This window comes from Oncorhynchus mykiss, chromosome 27 (genome assembly GCF_057628025.1).
Source record: "Oncorhynchus mykiss isolate SJ-2025 chromosome 27, ASM5762802v1, whole genome shotgun sequence".
Taxonomy (NCBI): domain Eukaryota; kingdom Metazoa; phylum Chordata; class Actinopteri; order Salmoniformes; family Salmonidae; genus Oncorhynchus; species Oncorhynchus mykiss.
In genome coordinates this window covers 52,725,001-52,746,050 of record NC_143048.1, presented here as the reverse complement: position 1 = coordinate 52,746,050, position 21,050 = coordinate 52,725,001, and the positions used below count along the sequence as shown (strand labels likewise).

Genomic DNA, 21,050 nt, shown 5'->3' with positions numbered 1-21,050 from the left:
CGTCCTCCTTTTCTCTTCGTCCTCCTTTTCTCTTCGTCCTCCTTTTCTCTTCGTTCTCTTCTCGTCCTCCTTTTCTCTTCTCGTCCTCCTTTTCTCTTCTCGTCCTCCTTTTCTCTTCTCGTCCTCCTTTTCTCTTCTCATCCTCTATCAGTCCTTCTCTCTTCTTTTCATCTTCCATCACAGACCTTCTCCCTCTTCTTTCATAGTGCCACATTCCAGAGGTCCTGCCCCCAGTCCAGCTGCTGTCCAATGAGCAGCCAGTCTTGCCCCGTGTCAGTGTGGACCTGGACTTCCTGGAAGATGATGTCATCCTGGGCGGGTCGCCGGGCGGTAGCAGTAGCAACACCATGGAGCCATGTGACATCCTGCAGCAGAGCCTGGCGGAGGCTAACATTACAGAGCAGAGCCTGCAGGAGGCCGAGGCAGAGCTGGACCTGGGCTCCTTCGACCTCACCATGCCAGGTCTGACTCAGGTGGTCCAGACCCTGCCCTGTACAGACAGCCTGACTGGGTCTGGAGGGACCGCTGTGGGGGTGGGGCTCTCCATCTTCCCTGAAGCTCCAGGCTCCTCCGCCACCCCTCCCCAGGCCACAGCTGACATGCTGGGCTCGGTGCTGGCCCAACAGGGCCTGGAGTTTGGGCCCCAGGTCATGAACAAGGCCCAGACCATCAGTATGCAGCCTTTCATTCAGCAGGTGGCAGGCCTGGGTAACGTTACCCTTCAGCCAATCGCCTCCCTCCAGGCTCTACCTAACGGCTGTCAGTCAGGACACCTGGGACTGGGACAGATACAGGTGATGGGCCAGCCCACTGTGATGACTATGAACCAATCAGGACAGCCCATCCTGGCCAAGAGTATGGGAGGATACCAGCTGCACCAGCCTGGCCCCGAGGCACAGGGGGCAGGTGGGCAGGGCGGACTGGGAGGGGGACTTCTGATCCAAGGGGGCAAAGCTACTCTGGGATCTCCAGTTTTAAACGGCCCGGCGTTGGGCACTAACATTAACGGTAGCACCATAACTGCTGCTGGAAGCTTGGGTCAACAGGGGCAGAACCTGATCATCCAGCGAACTCCGACCCCCATCCAGCCCAAACCCCCCCAGGGGGGCGCAGCCAACCAGCCCAAACTGTTCAAGCAGCAGCAGGCCCAGCCCCACACCCTCCAGAATGATGCCAACAAGGCTCTTGGGGCTCAGGTCCCTGTCTCCGCTGCCCAGAATGTAGCCTTCCTGACAGGCAAGCCTGGCGCCAATGTGGTCCTGACCTCCCAGGCAGGGCTTCCCCAACAGGCTCTGTTCAAACAACAGACAGCCCACCACCCCTCTGGGAAAGCACTCAGTGTCCACCTGCTCAACCAGCCTGGCAGCATCATGCTGGGGGGGCAGAACCACCAGTTCCTCCTGCCACAGCAGCTAGCTGGGGGTCAGATCCTCACGCAGCACCCTGGGGGCCACATCATCACCTCCCGGGGGCCTGGGGGCCAGCTGATAGCCAACCAGATCCTGGCTCAGCACCAGAACATCAACCTGGGCCAGGTGCTGACTTCTCAGGGCCACCCTCTGCTCCAGGGCCACATCCAGCTGCAGCCGGGCCAGATGGGGGTGGGACATCAGCTCTTCCAGATGCCTGTCACCCTCTCCCAGAGCCAGAGCCACCCAGTCACGGGCCACCAGGCCCACACAGTGATCCAGGGCATGCCCTTGCACAACTCCCTGGCCATGCTGAGCCAGGTAGAAGGGTTGAGTCCTGCTGTCAGCCTGCAGCCCGCTCTGCAGCCACAGCCAGGGGGCGTTCCCAGCAGCGGGGTGGGTGGGGCTGCTGCCATTGCACAGGGCCAGCCTGGGGGGAGTTCTACAGACCAGGCAGCCCACCCTGGACAAGCCCCTCAGCCCTCCTCCATCCTCTCTATGCAGGCTGGGCCCTCTGTCTCCATGGCCATGTCTGTCCCCTCCTCCTCTCCGTCCTTATCTGTGTCCACCACACTGGTCCCCCACCTAGCCCAGCAGCACAGCCCCGGGAGCAGGGTGCTCTTCACGGGCCACCAGGGCTCCAGCATGATCCTCAGCCAGGAACACCTCCAGATGTTCCTCCAGCAGGTCAGTATTCCTCCCCGCTCTCTCTCTGCCTCTCCGCGCTCTCTCTCTGCCTCTCCCCGCTCTCTCTCTGCCTCTCCCCGCTCTCTCTCTGCCTCTACCCGCTCTCTCTCTGCCTCTCCCCGCTCTCTCTCTCTGCCTCAACGTCTTTTCCTCTACCTCTACGTCTCTACGTCGCTACCTCTAAATGTATGTCTTCCTCTCTACCTCTACGTCTCTACGTCTCTTCCTCTCTTCCTCTACGTCTCTTCCTCTCTACCGCTACGTCTCTACCGCTACGTCTCTACCTCTACGTCTCTACCTCTACGTCTCTACCTCTCTACTTCTACGTCTCTACCTCTTCCTCTCTACTTCTACTTCTCTTCCTCTGTACCGCCACGTCTCTACCGCTACGTCTCTACCTCTCTACCTCTACGTCTCTACCTCTACTTCTCTTCCTCTACTTCTCTTCCTCTCTACCGCTACGTCTCTACCGCTACGTCTCTACCTCTACCTCTCTAATGCTACCTCTCTACCTCTACGTCTCTACCTCTACTTCTCTTCCTCTCTACCGCTATGTCTCTACCGCTACGTCTCTACCGCTACGTCTCTACCGCTACTTCTCTACCTCTACCTCTCTAATGCTACCTCTCTACCTCTACGTCTCTACCTCTACTTCTCTTCCTCTCTACCGCTACGTCTCTACCGCTATGTCTCTACCGCTACGTCTCTACCGCTACGTCTCTACCGCTACGTCTCTACCTCTACGTCTCTACCGCTACGTCTCTACCGCTACGTCTCTACCGCTACGTCTCTACCGCTACGTCTCTACCGCTACGTCTCTACCGCTACGTCTCTACCGCTACGTCTCTACCTCTACTTCTCTTCCTCTCTACCGCTACGTCTCTACCGCTATGTCTCTACCGCTACGTCTCTACCGCTACGTCTCTACCTCTACGTCTCTACCGCTACGTCTCTACCGCTACGTCTCTACCGCTATGTCTCTACCGCTACGTCTCTACCGCTACGTCTCTACCGCTATGTCTCTACCGCTACGTCTCTACCGCTACGTCTCTACCGCTACGTCTCTACCTCTACCTCTCTAATGCTACCTCTCTACCTCTACGTCTCTACCTCTACTTCTCTTCCTCTCTACCGCTATGTCTCTACCGCTACGTCTCTACCGCTACGTCTCTACCGCTACGTCTCTACCGCTACGTCTCTACCGCTACGTCTCTACCTCTTTACCTCTACGTCTCTTCCTCTCTACCTCTACGTCTCTACCTCTTTACCTCTACGTCTCTACCGCTCTACCTCTACGTCTCTACCTCTTTACCTCTACGTCTCTACCTCTTTACCTCTACCGCTACCTCTCTACCTCTACGTTTCTTCCTCTACGTCTCTTCCTCTCTATGTCTACGTCTCTTCCCCTCTACCTCTACCACTACCTATCTACCTCTCTACCTCTACGTCTCTACTTCTACGTCTCTACCGCTACGTCTCTACCGCTACGTCTCTAATGCGACGTCTCTACCTCTCTACCGCTACGTCTCTACCTTTACCTCTACGTCTCTACCTCTTTACGTATCTACCTCTTTACCTCTACGTCTCTACCTCTTTACCTCTACGTCTCTACCTCTTTACCTCTACGTCTCTACCTCTTTACCTCTACGTCTCTACCTCTTTACCTCTACGTCTCTACCTCTTTACCTCTACGTCTCTACCTCTTTACCTCTACGTCTCTACCTCTTTACCTCTACGTCTCTACCTCTCTACCTCTACGTCTCTACCCCTCTACCTCTACGTCTCTTCCCCTCTACCTCTACGTCTCTACCTCTACTTCTCTTCCTTTCTACCGCTACGTCTCTACCTCTTTACCTCTACTTCTCTTCCCCTCTACCTCTATGTCTCTACCTCTTTACCGCTACGTCTCTACCTCTACTTCTCTTCCTTTCTACCGCTACGTCTCTATCTCTTTACCTCTACGTCTCTTCCCCTCTACCTCTCTACCTCTACGTCTCTACCTCTTTACCTCTACGTTTCTTCCTCTACGTCTCTTCCCCTCTACCTCTCTACCTCTACGTCTCTACCTCTTTACCTCTACGTCTCTTCCCCTCTACCTCTACGTCTCTACCTCTTTACCGCTACGTCTCTACCTCTACTTCTCTTCCTTTCTACCGCTACGTCTCTATCTCTTTACCTCTACGTCTCTTCCCCTCTACCTCTCTATCTCTACGTCTCTACCTCTTTACCTCTACGTCTCTACCTCTACCGCTACCTCTCTACCTCTACCTCTCTACTTCTACGTCTCTACTTCTACGTCTCTACCTCTTCCTCTCTACTTCTCTTCCTCTCTACTTCTCTTCCTCTCTAATGCTACGTCTCTACCGCTACGTCTCTACCGCTACGTCTCTAATGCGACGTCTCTACCTCTACCTCTCTACCGCTACTTCTCTACCTCTTTACCTCTACGTCTCTTCCCCTCTACCTCTACGTCTCTACCTCTACGTCTCTACCTCTACGTTTCTTCCTCTCTACCTCTACCTCTCTACCTCTACCGCTACCTCTCTACCTCTACCGCTACCTCTCTACCTCTACCGCTAACATCTCTACCTCTCTACCTCTACGTCTCTACCTCTCTACCTCTACGTCTCTACCTCTCTACCGCTACCTCTCTACCTCTACCGCTACCTCTCTACCTCTTCCTCTCTACTTCTACTTCTCTTCCTCTCTACCGCTACGTCTCTACCGCTACGTCTCTACCGCTACGTCTCTACCTCCACCTCTCTACCGCTACCTCTCTACCTCTACGTCTCTTCCCCTCTACCTCTACGTCTCTACCTCTACGTTTCTTCCTCTCTACCTCTACGTCTCTACCTCTCTACCTCTACCGCTACCTCTCTACCTCTACCGCTACCTCTCTACCTCTACCGCTACTATCTCTACCTCTCTACCTCTACGTCTCTACCTCTCTACCTCTACGTCTCTACCTCTACGTCTCTACCTCTACGTTTCTTCCTCTCTACCTCTACGTCTCTACCTCTCTACCTCTACCGCTACCTCTCTACCTCTACCGCTACCTCTCTACCTCTTCCTCTCTACTTCTACTTCTCTTCCTCTCTACCGCTACGTCTCTACCGCTACGTCTCTACCGCTACGTCTCTACCGCTACGTCTCTACCGCTACGTCTCTACCGCTACGTCTCTACCGCTACCTCTCTACTTCTACGTCTCTACCGCTACGTCTCTACCGCTACGTCTCTACCGCTACGTCTCTACCTCTACCTCTCTACCTCTACGTCTCTACCTCTACGTCTACCTCTACCTCTCTACCGCTACTTCTCTACCTCTTTACCTCTACGTCTCTTCCCCTCTACCTCTACGTCTCTACCTCTACGTCTCTACCTCTACGTTTCTTCCTCTCTACCTCTACCTCTCTACCTCTACCGCTACCTCTCTACCTCTACCGCTACCTCTCTACCTCTACCGCTAACATCTCTACCTCTCTACCTCTACGTCTCTACCTCTCTACCTCTACGTCTCTACCTCTCTACCGCTACCTCTCTACCTCTACCGCTACCTCTCTACCTCTTCCTCTCTACTTCTACTTCTCTTCCTCTCTACCGCTACGTCTCTACCGCTACGTCTCTACCGCTACGTCTCTACCGCTACGTCTCTACCGCTACGTCTCTACCTCCACCTCTCTACCGCTACCTCTCTACCTCTACGTCTCTTCCCCTCTACCTCTACGTCTCTACCTCTACGTTTCTTCCTCTCTACCTCTACGTCTCTACCTCTCTACCTCTACCGCTACCTCTCTACCTCTACCGCTACCTCTCTACCTCTACCGCTACTATCTCTACCTCTCTACCTCTACGTCTCTACCTCTCTACCTCTACGTCTCTACCTCTACGTCTCTACCTCTACGTTTCTTCCTCTCTACCTCTACGTCTCTACCTCTCTACCTCTACCGCTACCTCTCTACCTCTACCGCTACCTCTCTACCTCTTCCTCTCTACTTCTACTTCTCTTCCTCTCTACCGCTACGTCTCTACCGCTACGTCTCTACCGCTACGTCTCTACCGCTACGTCTCTACCGCTACGTCTCTACCGCTACGTCTCTACCGCTACGTCTCTACCTCTACGTCTCTACCTCTACGTCTCTACCTCTACGTCTACCTCTACCTCTCTACCTCTTCCTCTCTACTTCTACTTCTCTTCCTCTCTACCGCTACGTCTCTACCGCTACGTCTCTACCGCTACGTCTCTACCTCTACGTCTCTACCTCTACGTCTCTACCTCTACGTCTACCTCTACCTCTCTACCTCTTCCTCTCTACTTCTACTTCTCTTCCTCTCTACCGCTACGTCTCTACCGCTACGTCTCTACCGCTACGTCTCTACCTCTACGTCTCTACCTCTACGTCTCTACCTCTACGTCTACCTCTACCTCTCTACCTCTTCCTCTCTACCTCTACTTCTCTTCCTCTCTACCGCTACGTCTCTACCGCTACGTCTCTACCGCTACGTCTCTACCTCTACGTCTCTACCTCTACGTCTACCGCTACGTCTCTACCGCTACGTTTCTACCTCTCTACCTCTACGTCTCTTCCCCTCTACGTCTCTACCTCTACTTCTCTTCCTCTCTACCTCTACGTCTCTACCTCTCTACCTCTACTTCTCTACCTCTCTACCTCTACGTCTCTTCCCCTCTACGTCTCTACCTCTACTTCTCTTCCTCTCTACCTCTACGTCTCTACCTCTCTACCTCTACTTCTCTACCTCTCTACCTCTACGTCTCTTCCCCTCTACGTCTCTACCTCTACTTCTCTTCCTCTCTACCTCTCTACCTCTACGTCTCTACCTCTTTACCTCTACGTCTCTTCCCCTCTACGTCTCTACCTCTACTTCTCTTCCTCTCTATGTCTACGTCTCTTCCCCTCTACCTCTACGTCTCTACCTCTTTACCCCTACGTCGCTACCTCTACCTCTCTACCTCTACGTCTCTACTTCTACGTCTCTACTTCTCTTCCTCTCTACTTCTCTTCCTCTCTACTTCTCTTCCTCTCTACTTCTCTTCCTCTCTACCGCTACGTCTCTACCGCTACGTCTCTACCGCTACGTCTCTACCGCTACGTCTCTACCGCTACGTCTCTACCTCTACGTCTCTACCTCTTTACCTCTACCTCTTTACCTCTACGTCTCTTCCCCTCTACGTCTCTACCTCTACTTCTCTTCCTCTCTATGTCTACGTCTCTTCCCCTCTACCTCTACGTCTCTACCTCTTTACCCCTACGTCGCTACCTCTACCTCTCTACCTCTACGTCTCTACTTCTACGTCTCTACTTCTCTTCCTCTCTACTTCTCTTCCTCTCTACTTCTCTTCCTCTCTAATGCGACGTCTCTACCGCTACGTCTCTACCGCTACGTCTCTACCGTTACGTCTCTAATGCTACGTCTCTACCTCTCTACCGCTACCTCTCTACCGCTACCTCTCTACCGCTACCTCTCTACCGCTACGTCTCTACCGCTACGTCTCTACCGCTACTTCTCTACCGCTACGTCTCTACCGCTACGTCTCTACCGCTACGTCTCTACCGCTACGTCTCTACCTCTCTACCTCTCTACCGCTACCTCTCTACCGCTACCTCTCTACCGCTAAGTCTCTTCCTCTCTGTCTACTTCTCTTCCTCTCTACCGCTACGTCTCTAATGCTACGTCTCTTCCCCTCTACCTCTACGTTTCTTCCTCTCTACTTCTAGGTCTCTACCTCTTCCTCTCTACCTCTACGTCTCTAATGCTACCTCTCTACCTCTTTGTCTCTACCTCTACTTCTCTTCCTCTCTACCGCTACGTCTCTACCGCTACGTCTCTACCGCTACGTCTCTACCGCTACGTCTCTACCGCTACGTCTCTAATGCTACGTCTCTACCTCTTTACCTCTACGTCTCTACCTCTTTACCTCTACGTCTCTTCCTCTCTACCTCTACGTCTCTACCTCTTTACCTCTACGTCTCTACCCCTCTACCCCTCTACCTCTACACCTCTTTACCTCTACGTCTCTACCTCTTTACCTCTACGTTTCTACCTCTACGTCTCTACCTCTTTACCTCTACGTTTCTTCCTCTACGTCTCTTCCTCTCTACCTCTACGTCTCTTCCCCTCTACCTCTACGTCTCTACCTCTTTACCTCTACGTCTCTACCTCTACCTCTACCGCTACCTCTCTACCTCTACGTCTCTACTTCTACGTCTCTACCTCTTCCTCTCTACTTCTCTTCCTCTCTACTTCTCTTCCTCTCTACTTCTCTTCCTCTCTAATGCGACGTCTCTACCGCTACGTCTCTAATGCTACATCTCTAATGCTACGTCTCTAATGCTACGTCTCTACCGCTACATCTCTACCGCTACGTCTCTACCGCTACGTCTCTACCGCTACGTCTCTACCTCTCTACCGCTACGTCTCTACCGCTACCTCTCTACCGCTACATCTCTACCGCTACGTCTCTACCGCTACATCTCTACCGCTACGTCTCTACCGCTACCTCTCTACCGCTACGTCTCTTCCTCTCTATGTCTACTTCTCTTCCCCTCTACCTCTACGTTTCTTCCTCTCTACTTCCAGTTCTCTACCTCTTCCTCTCTACCGCTACGTCTCTACCGCTACGTCTCTACCGCTACGTCTCTACTTCTACGTCTCTACCGCTACCTCTCTACCTCTACTTCTCTTCCCCTCTACCGCTACGTCTCTAATGCTACGTCTCTACCTCTACGTCTCTACCTCTACTTCTCTTCCTCTACTTCTCTTCCTCTCTACCGCTACGTCTCTACCGCTACGTCTCTACCTCTACTTCTCTTCCTCTACTTCTCTTCCTCTCTACCGCTACGTCTCTACCGCTACGTCTCTACCTCTTTACCTCTACGTCTCTACCTCTTTACCTCTACGTCTCTTCCTCTCTACCTCTACGTCTCTACCCCTCTACCTCTACACCTCTCTACCTCTACGTCTCTACCGCTCTACCTCTACGTCTCTACCTCTTTACCTCTACGTCTCTACCTCTTTACCTCTACCGCTACCTCTCTACCTCTACGTTTCTTCCTCTACGTCTCTTCCTCTCTATGTCTACGTCTCTTCCCCTCTACCTCTACGTCTCTACCTCTTTACCTCTACGTCTCTACCTCTACCTCTACCTCTACCGCTACCTCTCTACCTCTCTACCTCTACGTCTCTACTTCTACGTCTCTACCTCTTCCTCTCTACTTCTCTTCCTCTCTACTTCTCTTCCTCTCTAATGCGACGTCTCTACCGCTACGTCTCTACCGCTACGTCTCTAATGCGACGTCTCTACCGCTACGTCTCTACCGCTACGTCTCTACCGCTACGTCTCTACCGCTACGTCTCTAATGCTACGTCTCTACCTCTCTACCTCTACGTCTCTACCTCTTTACCCCTACGTCTCTACCTCTACCTCTACCGCTACCTCTCTACCTCTCTACCTCTACGTCTCTACTTCTATGTCTCTACCTCTTCCTCTCTACTTCTCTTCCTCTCTACTTCTCTTCTTCTCTAATGCGACGTCTCTACCGCTACGTCTCTACCGCTACGTCTCTACCGCTACGTCTCTAATGCTACGTCTCTACCTCTCTACCGCTACCTCTCTACCGCTACCTCTCTACCGCTACCTCTCTACCGCTACCTCTCTACCGCTACCTCTCTACCTCTTCCTCTCTACCGCTACGTCTCTACCGCTACGTCTCTACCGCTACGTCTCTAATGCTACGTCTCTAATGCTACGTCTCTACCTCTCTACCGCTACCTCTCTACCGCTAAGTCTCTTCCTCTCTGTCTACTTCTCTTCCCCTCTACCTCTACGTTTCTTCCTCTCTACTTCTACGTCTCTACCTCTTCCTCTCTACTTCTACTTCTCTTCCTCTCTACCGCTACGTCTCTAATGCTACGTCTCTACCTCTACCTCTCTAATGCTACCTCTCTACCTCTACGTCTCTACCTCTACTTCTCTTCCTCTCTACCGCTATGTCTCTACCGCTACGTCTCTACCGCTACGTCTCTACCGCTACTTCTCTTCCTCTCTACCGCTACGTCTCTACCGCTACGTCTCTACCGCTAGGTCTCTACCGCTAGGTCTCTACCGCTACGTCTCTACCGCTACGTCTCTACCGCTACGTCTCTTCCCCTCTACCTCTACGTTTCTTCCTCTCTACTTCTACGTCTCTACCTCTTCCTCTCTACTTCTACTTCTCTTCCTCCCTACCGCTACGTCTCTAATGCTACGTCTCTACCTCTACCTCTCTAATGCTACCTCTCTACCTCTACGTCTCTACCTCTACTTCTCTTCCTCTACTTCTCTTCCTCTCTACCGCTACGTCTCTACCGCTACGTCTCTACCGCTACGTCTCTACCGCTACGTCTCTACCGCTACGTCTCTACCGCTACGTCTCTACCGCTACGTCTCTACCTCTACGTCTCTACCTCTACTTCTCTTCCTCTCTACCGCTACGTCTCTAATGCTACGTCTCTACCTCTACCTCTCTACCTCTACGTCTCTAATGCTACCTCTCTACCTCTATGTCTCTACCTCTACTTCTCTACCTCTACTTCTCTTCCTCTACTTCTCTTCCTCTCTACCGCTACGTCTCTACCGCTACGTCTCTACCGCTACGTCTCTACCGCTACGTCTCTACCGCTACGTCTCTACCGCTACGTCTCTACCGCTACGTCTCTACCGCTACGTCTCTACCGCTACGTCTCTACCGCTACGTCTCTACCGCTACGTCTCTACCGCTACGTCTCTACCGCTACGTCTCTACCGCTACGTCTCTACCGCTACGTCTCTACCGCTACGTCTCTACCGCTACGTCTCTACCGCTACGTCTCTACCGCTACCTCTCTACCGCTACCTCTCTACCGCTACCTCTCTACCGCTACCTCTCTACCGCTACGTCTCTACCTCTTTTCCTCTACGTCTCTACCTCTTTACCTCTACGTCTCTACCTCTTTACTTCTACGTCTCTACCTCTTTACCTCTACGTCTCTACCTCTCTACCTCTCTACCTCTTTACCTCTACGTCTCTACCTCTACCTCTCTACCTCTACGTCTCTACCTCTACCTCTCTACCTCTACGTCTCTTCCTCTCTATGTCTACGTCTCTTCCCCTCTACCTCTACGTTTCTTCCTCTCTACTTCTACGTCTCTACCTCTTCCTCTCTACTTCTACTTCTCTTCCTCTCTACCGCTACGTCTCTACCGCTACGTCTCTACCGCTACGTCTCTACCGCTACGTCTCTACCGCTACGTCTCTACCGCTACGTCTCTACCGCTACGTCTCTACCGCTACGTCTCTACCGCTACGTCTCTACCGCTACGTCTCTACCGCTACGTCTCTAATGCTACGTCTCTACCTCTTTACCTCTACGTCTCTACCTCTTTACCTCTACGTCTCTACCTCTTTACCTCTACGTCTCTACCTCTTTACCTCTACGTCTCTACCTCTTTACCTCTACGTCTCTACCTCTTTACCTCTACGTCTCTACCTCTTTACCTCTACGTCTCTACCTCTTTACCTCTACGTCTCTACCTCTTTACCTCTACGTCTCTACCTCTTTACCTCTACGTCTCTACCTCTCTACCTCTACGTCTCTACCTCTACGTCTCTACCTCTACCTCTCTACCTCTACGTCTCTACCTCTACCTCTCTACCTCTACGTCTCTTCCTCTCTATGTCTACGTCTCTTCCCCTCTACCTCTACGTTTCTTCCTCTCTACTTCTACGTCTCTACCTCTTCCTCTCTACTTCTACTTCTCTTCCTCTCTACCGCTACGTCTCTAATGCTACGTCTCTACCTCTACCTCTCTAATGCTACCTCTCTACCTCTACGTCTCTACCTCTACTTCTCTTCCTCTCTACCGCTACGTCTCTAATGCTACGTCTCTACCTCTACCTCTCTACCTCTACGTCTCTAATGCTACCTCTCTACCTCTATGTCTCTACCTCTACTTCTCTACCTCTACTTCTCTTCCTCTACTTCTCTTCCTCTCTACCGCTACGTCTCTACCGCTACGTCTCTACCGCTACGTCTCTACCGCTACGTCTCTACCGCTACGTCTCTACCGCTACGTCTCTACCGCTACGTCTCTACCGCTACGTCTCTACCGCTACGTCTCTACCGCTACGTCTCTACCGCTACGTCTCTACCGCTACGTCTCTACCGCTACGTCACTCTCTCTCTCTGCCTCTCTCTCTCTCTCCCTCTCTGCCTCTCTCTCTCCCTCTCTGCCTCTCTCTCTGCCTCTCTCTGCCTCTCTCTCTCTCTCTGCCTCTCTCTGCCTCTCTCTCTCTCTCTCTGCCTCTCTGCCTCTCTCTCTCTCTCTCTCTCTCTGCCCCCTGCCTCTCTCTCTCTCTCTCTCTCCCCTCTCTCTCTCTCTCTGCCCCCTGCCTCTCTCTCTCTGCCCCCTGCCCTTCTCTCTCTCTGCCCCATGCCTCTCTCTCTCACTCTCTGCCCCCCTGCCCCCCTCTCTCTCTTTCCCCTTCCTCTCTCTCTATGCCCCCTGCCTCTCTCTCTTTCCCCTTCCTCTCTCTCTCTCTCTCTCTGCCCCCTGCCCCTCTCTCTCTCTGCCCCCTGCCTCTCTCTCTCTCGCTCACACTCTGCCCCCCTGCCTCTCTCTCTCTGCCCCCCTGCCTCTCACTCTCTGCCCCCCTGCCTCTCCCTCGCTCTCTGCCCCCTGCCCCCCTCTCTCTGTCCTCTGCCCCTGCCTCTCTCTCTCTCTCTCTCTGCCCCCTGCCCCTTTCTCTCTGTCCTCTGCCCCCTGCCTCTCTCTCTCTCTCTCTGCCCCTGCCCCTCTCTCTCTCACTCTCTCTCTGCCTCTCTCTCTGCCTCTCTCTCTGCCTCTCTCTCTGCCTCTCTCTCTGCCTCTCTCTCTGCCTCTCTCTCTGCCTCTCTCTCTCTGCCTCTCTCTCTCTCTGCCTCTCTCTCTCTCTGCCTCTCTCTCTCTGCCTCTCTCTCTCTGCCTCTCTCTCTCTCTCTCTCTCTCTCTCTCTGTCCCCTGCCTCTCTCTCTCTGTCCCCTGCCTCTCTCTCTCTGCCCCCTGCCTCTCTCTCTCTCTGTCCCCTGCCCCTCTCTCTCTCTGCCCCATGCCTCTCTCTCTCACTCTCTGCCCCCCTGCCCCTCTCTCTCTTTCCCCTTCCTCTCTCTATGCCCCCTGCCTCTCTCTTTCTCTCTCTCTCACTGCCCCCTGCCCCCCTCTCTCTCTGCCCCCTGCCTCTCTCTCTCTCTCTTTCTCTGCCCCCTGTCTCTCTCTCTCTCTGCCCCCTGTCTCTCTCTCTCTCTCTGCCCCCTGTCTCTCTCTCTCTGCCCCCTGCCTCTCTCTCTCTCTCTCTCTACCTCTACGTCTCTCTACCTCTACGTCTCTCTACCTCTACGTCTCTCTACCTCTACGTCTCTCTCTCTGCCTCTCTCTCTCTGTCTCTCTCTCTCTGTCTCTCTCTCTCTCTCTGCCCCTCTCTCTCTCTCTCTGCCTCTCTCTGCCTCTCTCTCTCTCTCTCTGCCTCTCTGCCTCTCTCTCTCTCTCTCTCTCTCTGCCCCCTGCCTCTCTCTCTCTCTCTCTCTCTCTCCCCTCTCTCTCTCTCTCTGCCCCCTGCCTCTCTCTCTCTGTCCCCTGCCCTTCTCTCTCTCTGCCCCATGCCTCTCTCTCTCACTCTCTGCCCCCCTGCCCCCCTCTCTCTCTTTCCCCTTCCTCTCTCTCTATGCCCCCTGCCTCTCTCTCTTTCCCCTTCCTCTCTCTCTCTCTCTCTCTCTCTGCCCCCTGCCCCTCACTCGCTCACACTCTGCCCCCTGCCTCTCTCTCTCTCGCTCACACTCTGCCCCCCTGCCTCTCTCTCTCTGCCCCCCTGCCTCTCACTCTCTGCCCCCCTGCCTCTCACTCTCTGCCCCCCTGCCTCTCCCTCGCTCTCTGCCCCCTGCCCCCCTCTCTCTGTCCTCTGCCCCAGCCTCTCTCTCTCTCTCTGCCCCCTGCCCCTTTCTCTCTGTCCTCTGCCCCCTGCCTCTCTCTCTCTCTCTCTCTGCCCCCTGCCCCTCTCTCTCTCACTCTCTCTCTGCCTCTCTCTCTGCCTCTCTCTCTGCCTCTCTCTCTGCCTCTCTCTCTGCCTCTCTCTCTGCCTCTCTCTCTGCCTCTCTCTCTCTCTGCCCCTCTCTCTCTCTCTGCCTCTCTCTCTCTCTCTCTCTCTGCCCCCTGCCTCTCTGTCCCCTGCCTCTCTCTCTCTGTCCCCTGCCTCTCTCTCTCTGCCCCCTGCCTCTCTCTCTCTCTGCCCCATGCCCCTCTCTCTCACTCTCTGCCCCCCTGCCCCTCTCTCTCTTTCCCCTTCCTCTCTCTATGCCCCCTGCCTCTCTCTTTCTCTCTCTCTCTCTCACTGCCCCCTGCCCCCCTCTCTCTCTGCCCCCTGCCTCTCTTTCTCTGCCCCCTGTCTCTCTCTCTCTGCCCCCTGTCTCTCTCTCTCTGCCCCCTGTCTCTCTCTCTCTGCCCCCTGTCTCTCTCTCTCTGCCCCCTGTCTCTCTCTCTCTGCCCCCTGTCTCTCTCTCTCTGCCCCCTGCCTCTCTCTCTCTCTCTCTCTCTACCTCTACGTCTCTCTACCTCTACGTCTCTCTACCTCTACGTCTCTCTCTCTGCCTCTCTCTCTCTGCCTCTCTCTCTCTGCCTCTCTCTCTCTCTCTCTCTCTGCCTCTCTCTCTCTCTCTCTCTGCCCCCTGTCTCTCTCTCTCTGCCCCCTGTCTCTCTCTCTCTGCCCCCTGTCTCTCTCTCTCTGCCCCCTGCCTCTCTCTCTCTCTCTCTCTCTACCTCTACGTCTCTCTACCTCTACGTCTCTCTACCTCTACGTCTCTCTCTCTGCCTCTCTCTCTCTGCCTCTCTCTCTCTGCCTCTCTCTCTCTCTCTCTCTCTGCCTCTCTCTCTCTCTCTCTCTCTGCCTCTCTCTCTCTCTCTCTGCCTCTCTCTCTCTCTCTGCCTCTCTCTCTCTCTCTGCCTCTCTCTCTCTCTGCCTCTCTCTCTCTCTGCCTCTCGTAACAGCCCCCTCTCTGCCCCCTGCCTCTTTCTCTCTCTTCTCTCTCTGCCCCTTGCCTCTTTCTCTCTCCCCTTCCTCTCTCGATCTCTCTCTGCCTCTCTCTCTCTCTCTCTCTCTCTCCCTCTCTGCCTCTCTCTCTCCCTCTCTGCCTCTCTCTCTCCCTCTCTGCCTCTCTCTCTCCCTCTCTGCCTCTCTCTGCCTCTCTCTCTCTGCCTCTCTCTGCCTCTCTCTCTCTCTCTCTGCCTCTCTGCCTCTCTCTCTCTCTCTCTCTGCCCCCTGCCTCTCTCTCTCTCTCCCCTCTCTCTCTCTCTCTGCCCCCTGCCTCTCTCTCTCTGTCCCCTGCCCCTCTCTCTCTCTGCCCCATGCCTCTCTCTCTCACTCTCTGCCCCCCTGCCCCCCTCTCTCTCTTTCCCCTTCCTCTCTCTCTATGCCCCTGCCTCTCTCTCTTTCCCCTTCCTCTCTCTCTCTCTCTCTGCCCCCTGCCCCTCTCTCTCTGCCCCCTGCCTCTCTCTCTCTCGCTCACACTCTGCCCCCCTGCCTCTCACTCTCTGCCCCCCTGCCTCTCCCTCGCTCTCTGCCCCCTGCCCCTCTCTCTCTGTCCTCTGCCCCTGCCCCTCTCTCTCTGTCCTCTGCCCTTGCCTCTCTCTCTCTCTCTCTGCCCCCTGCCCCTTTCTCTCTGTCCTCTGCCCCTTTCTCTCTGTCCTCTGCCCCCTGCCTCTCTCTCTCTCTCTCTGCCCCCTGCCCCTCTCTCTCTCTCACTCTCTCTCTGCCTCTCTCTCTGCCTCTCTCTCTGCCTCTCTCTCTGCCTCTCTCTGCCTCTCTCTCTGCCTCTCTCTCTGCCTCTCTCTCTGCCTCTCTCTCTGCCTCTCTCTCTCTCTCTCTCTCTCTGCCCCCTGCCTCTCTGTCCCCTGCCTCTCTCTCTCTGCCCCCTGCCTCTCTCTCTCTCTGTCCCCTGCCCCTCTCTCTCTGCCCCATGCCTCTCTCTCTCACTCTCTGCCCCCCTTCCCCTCTCTCTCTCTTTCCCCTTCCTCTCTCTATGCCCCCTGCCTCTCTCTCTCTCTCTGCCCCCTGCCTCTCTCTCTCTCTCTGCCCCCTGCCTCTCTCTCGCTCTCTCTGCCCCCTGCCTCTTTCTCTCTCTCTGCCCCCTGCCCCTCTCTCTCTCTGCCCCTGCCCCCCTCTCTCTCTCTCTCTCTCTCTGCCTCTTTCTCTCTGCCCCTGCCTCTTTCTCTCTGCCCCCTGCCTCTTTCTCTCTGCCCCCTGCCTCTTTATCTCTGCCCCTGCCTATTTCTCTGCCCCCTGCCTATTTCTCTCTGCCCCCTGCCTCTTTCTCTCTGCCCCTGCCTCTTTCTCTTCTCTCTATGCCCCCTGCCTCTTTCTCTCTTCGCTCTATGCCCCCTGCCTCTTTCTCTCCTCTCTATGCCCCCTCTTTCTCTCTGCCCCCTGCCTCTTTCTCTCTCTTCTCTCTCTGCCCCCTGCCTCTTTCTCTCTCTTCTCTCTCTGTCCCCTGCCTCTTTCTCTCTCTTCTCTCTCTGTCCCCTGTCTTTGCTGACATTGTGTTGATGATCTGAAGTGAACAGTTAACAATCACCAACTAGATTAGACTGATGCCTTGGTCCCCTGGTCTGAGCTGTCCAATCCTTTTTTTTTTTTTTTTTTTTACTATTTTACCCCTCTTTCCTCTCTCCCTCCCTGACTTGGTAATGTGCTCATGTCAGGACCAGCGACAGACAGAGAATGATCCCGTCCCCACTGTGTCAGTGGGCGTGCCAGCGTCCGTTATCGTCAGCAGCAACAGCAGTTTTGGCCATGCCTCCTCGGGCCATGACAGCCAATTAGCTGAGACAGCAGTGGTAAACCAGGTAGACAACAAGCCCCTTTATGCTAAGCCCCACCCCCTGTTGCTGCTACTGCCACTCTGCGTTAGGACGTTGTGTTTACCTGCAGGCTTCTCTCTCTGTCTTGCTCTCGTTCGCCAGCTAGATCTCTCTCTGTGTGTTTCTCATCTGTACCTTCCATCTCAGTTCATCCATAGGTTGTTTCCTCTCTAAATCACCATTCCAATCCACCTCTGTTCATCTTGTGTGTGGGTGATTTAAAGTAGGGTTAGGAAGTATTCACAAACCTTTATTTCCACATTTTGTTACAATGAAGGTACCATGTTCATCTGTACAAACAATAGTACACAAGTATAAACACCATGGGACCACGCAGCCGTCATAACGCTCAGGAAGGAGATGCGTTCTGTCTCCTAGAGATGAACGTACTTTGGTGCGAAAAGTGCAAATCAATCCCAGAACAACAGCAAAGGGCTGTGTGAAGATGCTGGAGGAAACCGGTACAAAGTATCTATATCCACAGTAAAACGAGTTCTATATCGACATAACCTGAAAGGCCGCTCAGCAAGGAAGAAGCCACTGCTCCAAACCGCCATAAAAAAGCCAGACTACAGTTTGCAACTGCACATGGGGACAAAGATAGTACTTTTTGTAGAAATGTCCTCTGGACCGATGAAATAAAAATAGAACTGTTTGGTCATAATGACCATCGTTATGTTTGGAGGAAAAAGGGAGAGGCTTGCAAGCCGAAGAACACCATCCCAACTGTGAAGCACGGAGGTGGCAGCATCATGTTGTGGGTGTGCTTTGCTGCAGGAGGGACTGGTGCACTTCACAAAATAGATGTCATCATGAGGCTGGAAAATTATGTGAATATATTGAAGCAACATCTCAAGACATCAGTCAGGAAGTTAAAGCTTGGTCGCAAATGGGTCTTCCAAATGGACAATGACCCCAAACATACTTCCAAAGTTGTGGCAAAATGGCTTAACCTCTAGCGTCGAGCAATCCCGTATCCGGGAGCGTAATTATAGCCTCAAGCTCCATAACGCAATGATTCCTATTCATGAAAATCGCAAATGAAATGAAATAAATGAAATAAATATATTGAAACACAAGTTAACAACACTGTCATCTCAGATTTTCAAAATATGCTTTAACCAAAGCTACACAAGCATTTGTGTAAGAGTATTGATAGCCTAGCATAGCATTAAGCCTAGCATTCAGCAGGCAACATTTTCACAATAACAAGAAAAGCATTCAAATAAAATAATTTACCTTTGAAGAACTTCGGATGTTTTCAATGACGAGACTCTCAGTTAGATAGCAAATGTTCAGTTTTTGCAAAAATATTATTTGTGTAAGAGAAATAGCTCCGTTTTGTTCATCACGTTTGGCTAAGAAAAAACCCCGAAAATTCAGTCATTACAACGGCAAACTTTTTTCCAAATTAACTCCATAATATCGACAGAAACATGGCAAACGTTTAGAATCAATCCTCAATGTGTTTTTCACAATTCTATTCGATGAAAAATCATTCCTGCCAGTCGGTTTCTCATCAGAGGCAAACAGAAAAATACTGCAGCTGGAGATTACGCAATAATTGCGACGGGGGACACCAAGCGACCACCTGGTAGATGTAGTCTCTTATGGTCAATCTTCCAATGATATGCCTACAAAAACGTCACAATGCTGCAGACACCTTGGGGAAAACGTGGAAAAGGTAAGCTGACTCCTAGCTCCTCCACAGCCATATAAGGAGTCATTGCCATGAGGCGTTTTCAAAAAATGCGGCACTTCCTGATTGTATTTTTATCTGGGTTTTTTCTGTAACATCAGTTCTGTGGCACTCACAGACAATGTCTTTGCAGTTTTGGAAATGTCAGTGTTTTCTTTCCAAAGCTGTCAATTATATGCATTGTCAAGCATCTTTTCATGACAAAATATCTTGTTTAAAACAGGAACGTTTTTCATCCAAAAATTAAAAGAGCGCCCCCTATATCGAAGAAGTTAAGGACATCAAAATCAAGGTATTGGAATGGCCATCACAAAGCTTAATCACATAGAAAATCTGTGTGCAGAACTGAAAAAGCGTGTGTGAGCAAAGAGGCCTACAAACCTGACTCAGTTACACCAACTTTGTCAGGAGGAATGGGCCAAAATTCACCCAAACAGCGTTCCATAGTATGTTGTGAAGCTAATAGCAGTGACGCCATTACTGTATAACTCCGGTAGGGCAACATCTGAAAAATAGCACACCTGGTAGTGTTAAGTGCTCGACCAGTCGGCGAAAGCCAACGTCACCCACAATGGAGAACGGTTGATTGTCAAAGGCAATGAATTCCATTACCTCGGCGTCAATGGATTTTGCCTTTTGAGTTGTCTTGCTGAAGTTTTGTTATTCTTTCAAATGACTGTGCGTGTGCAACCTGTAGACGTTTCTTGGTCTCGTGTATCGTGTGAGTCAGTAGCTCTGGTCCAGTGCGTCAGGGTGCTACCCACATACCAGTCATCCCAGTAGCTCTGGTCCAGTGCGTCAGGGTGCTACCCACATACCAGTCGTCCCAGTAGCTCTGGTCCAGTGCGTCAGGGTGCTACGCACATACCAGTCGTCCCAGTAGCTCTGGTCCAGTGCGTCAGGGTGCTACGCACATACTGGTCCAGGACGTAATGTCTGGACTGGTACTTGTGCAGTTAGCTAGTACACGCAAGCTAGTTCACACAAGGTAGTTGGCTAGTACACACTAACTACCCTATTCAAATATTCTATGCATTTTCACCACCAACGCTGTTGGTGACAGTGACACACCGTCCTCTCTGTGGCGTGAGTAGGTAACTGACTAGGTAACTGCTGGAGCCAGACCCTATTAGAGATACTTATTACCCTTCCATATCTAGGCTTCAATAACCCACTGTCCCGTCCTGCTGCAGACCTGTACCACTACTACTTTAAATATTACTACTACCACTACTACTACTACTACCACTACTACTTTAAATATTACTATTTACTATTTACTACTACTACTACTACTACTACTACTACTACTACTATAAATATTACTAATTACTACTACTACTACTACTACTATAAATATTACTAATTACTACTACTACTTTAAATATTACTATTTACTACTACTACTACTTTAAATATTACTACTACCGCTACTACTACTACTACCACTACTACTTTAAATATTACTATTTACTATTTACTACTACTACTACTACTACTACTACTACTACTACTATAAATATTACTAATTACTACTACTACTACTACTACTACTACTACTATAAATATTACTAATTACTACTACTACTTTAAATATTACTATTTACTACTACTACTTATTTAAATATTACTAATTACTACTACTACTTCTTTAAATATTACTATTTACTACTACTACTACTTTAAATTACTATTTACTACTACTACTACTACTACTACTACTACTATAAATATTACTAATTACTACTACTAATATAAATATTACGAATTACTACTATTACTTTAAATATTACTATTTACTACTACTACTTTAAATTACTATTTACTACTACTACTACTATAAATATTACTAATTACTACTACTACTTCTTTAAATATTACTAATTACTACTACTACTTTAAATATTACTATTTACTACTACTACTACTACTTTAAATTACTATTTACTACTACTACTACTACTACTACTACTACTACTACTACTATAAATATTACTAATTACTACTACTACTACTTTAAATATTACTATTTACTACTACTACTACTACTACTACTATAAATATTACTAATTACTACTACTACTACTTTAAATATGACTATTTACTACTACTATTACTTTAAATATTACTATTTACTACTACTATAAATATTACTAATTACTACTACTTTAAATATTACTAATTACTACTACTATTACTTTAAATATTACTATTTACTACTACTACTTCAAATATTACTATTTAATACTACTACTTTAAAAATTACTATTTACTACTACTACTTCAAATTACTATTTACTACTACTATAAATATTACTAATTACTACTACTACT

The 21,050-nt window shown here is 51.1% G+C and overlaps 1 protein-coding gene across 4 annotated transcripts in view; it reads left to right on the top strand.

Moving 5' to 3' along the window:
- The window catches only part of LOC110508135 (BRD4-interacting chromatin-remodeling complex-associated protein), a 66,830-nt gene that overhangs the window by 16,432 nt on the left and 29,348 nt on the right, over nucleotides 1-21,050 (top strand). For 2 of the 4 annotated variants that reach the window (XM_090223453.1, XM_036964623.2), the window contains 2 exons: nucleotides 207-2,096; nucleotides 16,859-17,002. In XM_090223453.1, the coding sequence (XP_090079579.1) occupies nucleotides 207-2,096; nucleotides 16,859-17,002 (2,034 nt within the window). The remainder of the gene's footprint in view (nucleotides 1-206; nucleotides 2,097-16,858; nucleotides 17,003-21,050) is intronic. The other 2 variants (XM_090223455.1, XM_090223454.1) reach the window with 1 other exon arrangement.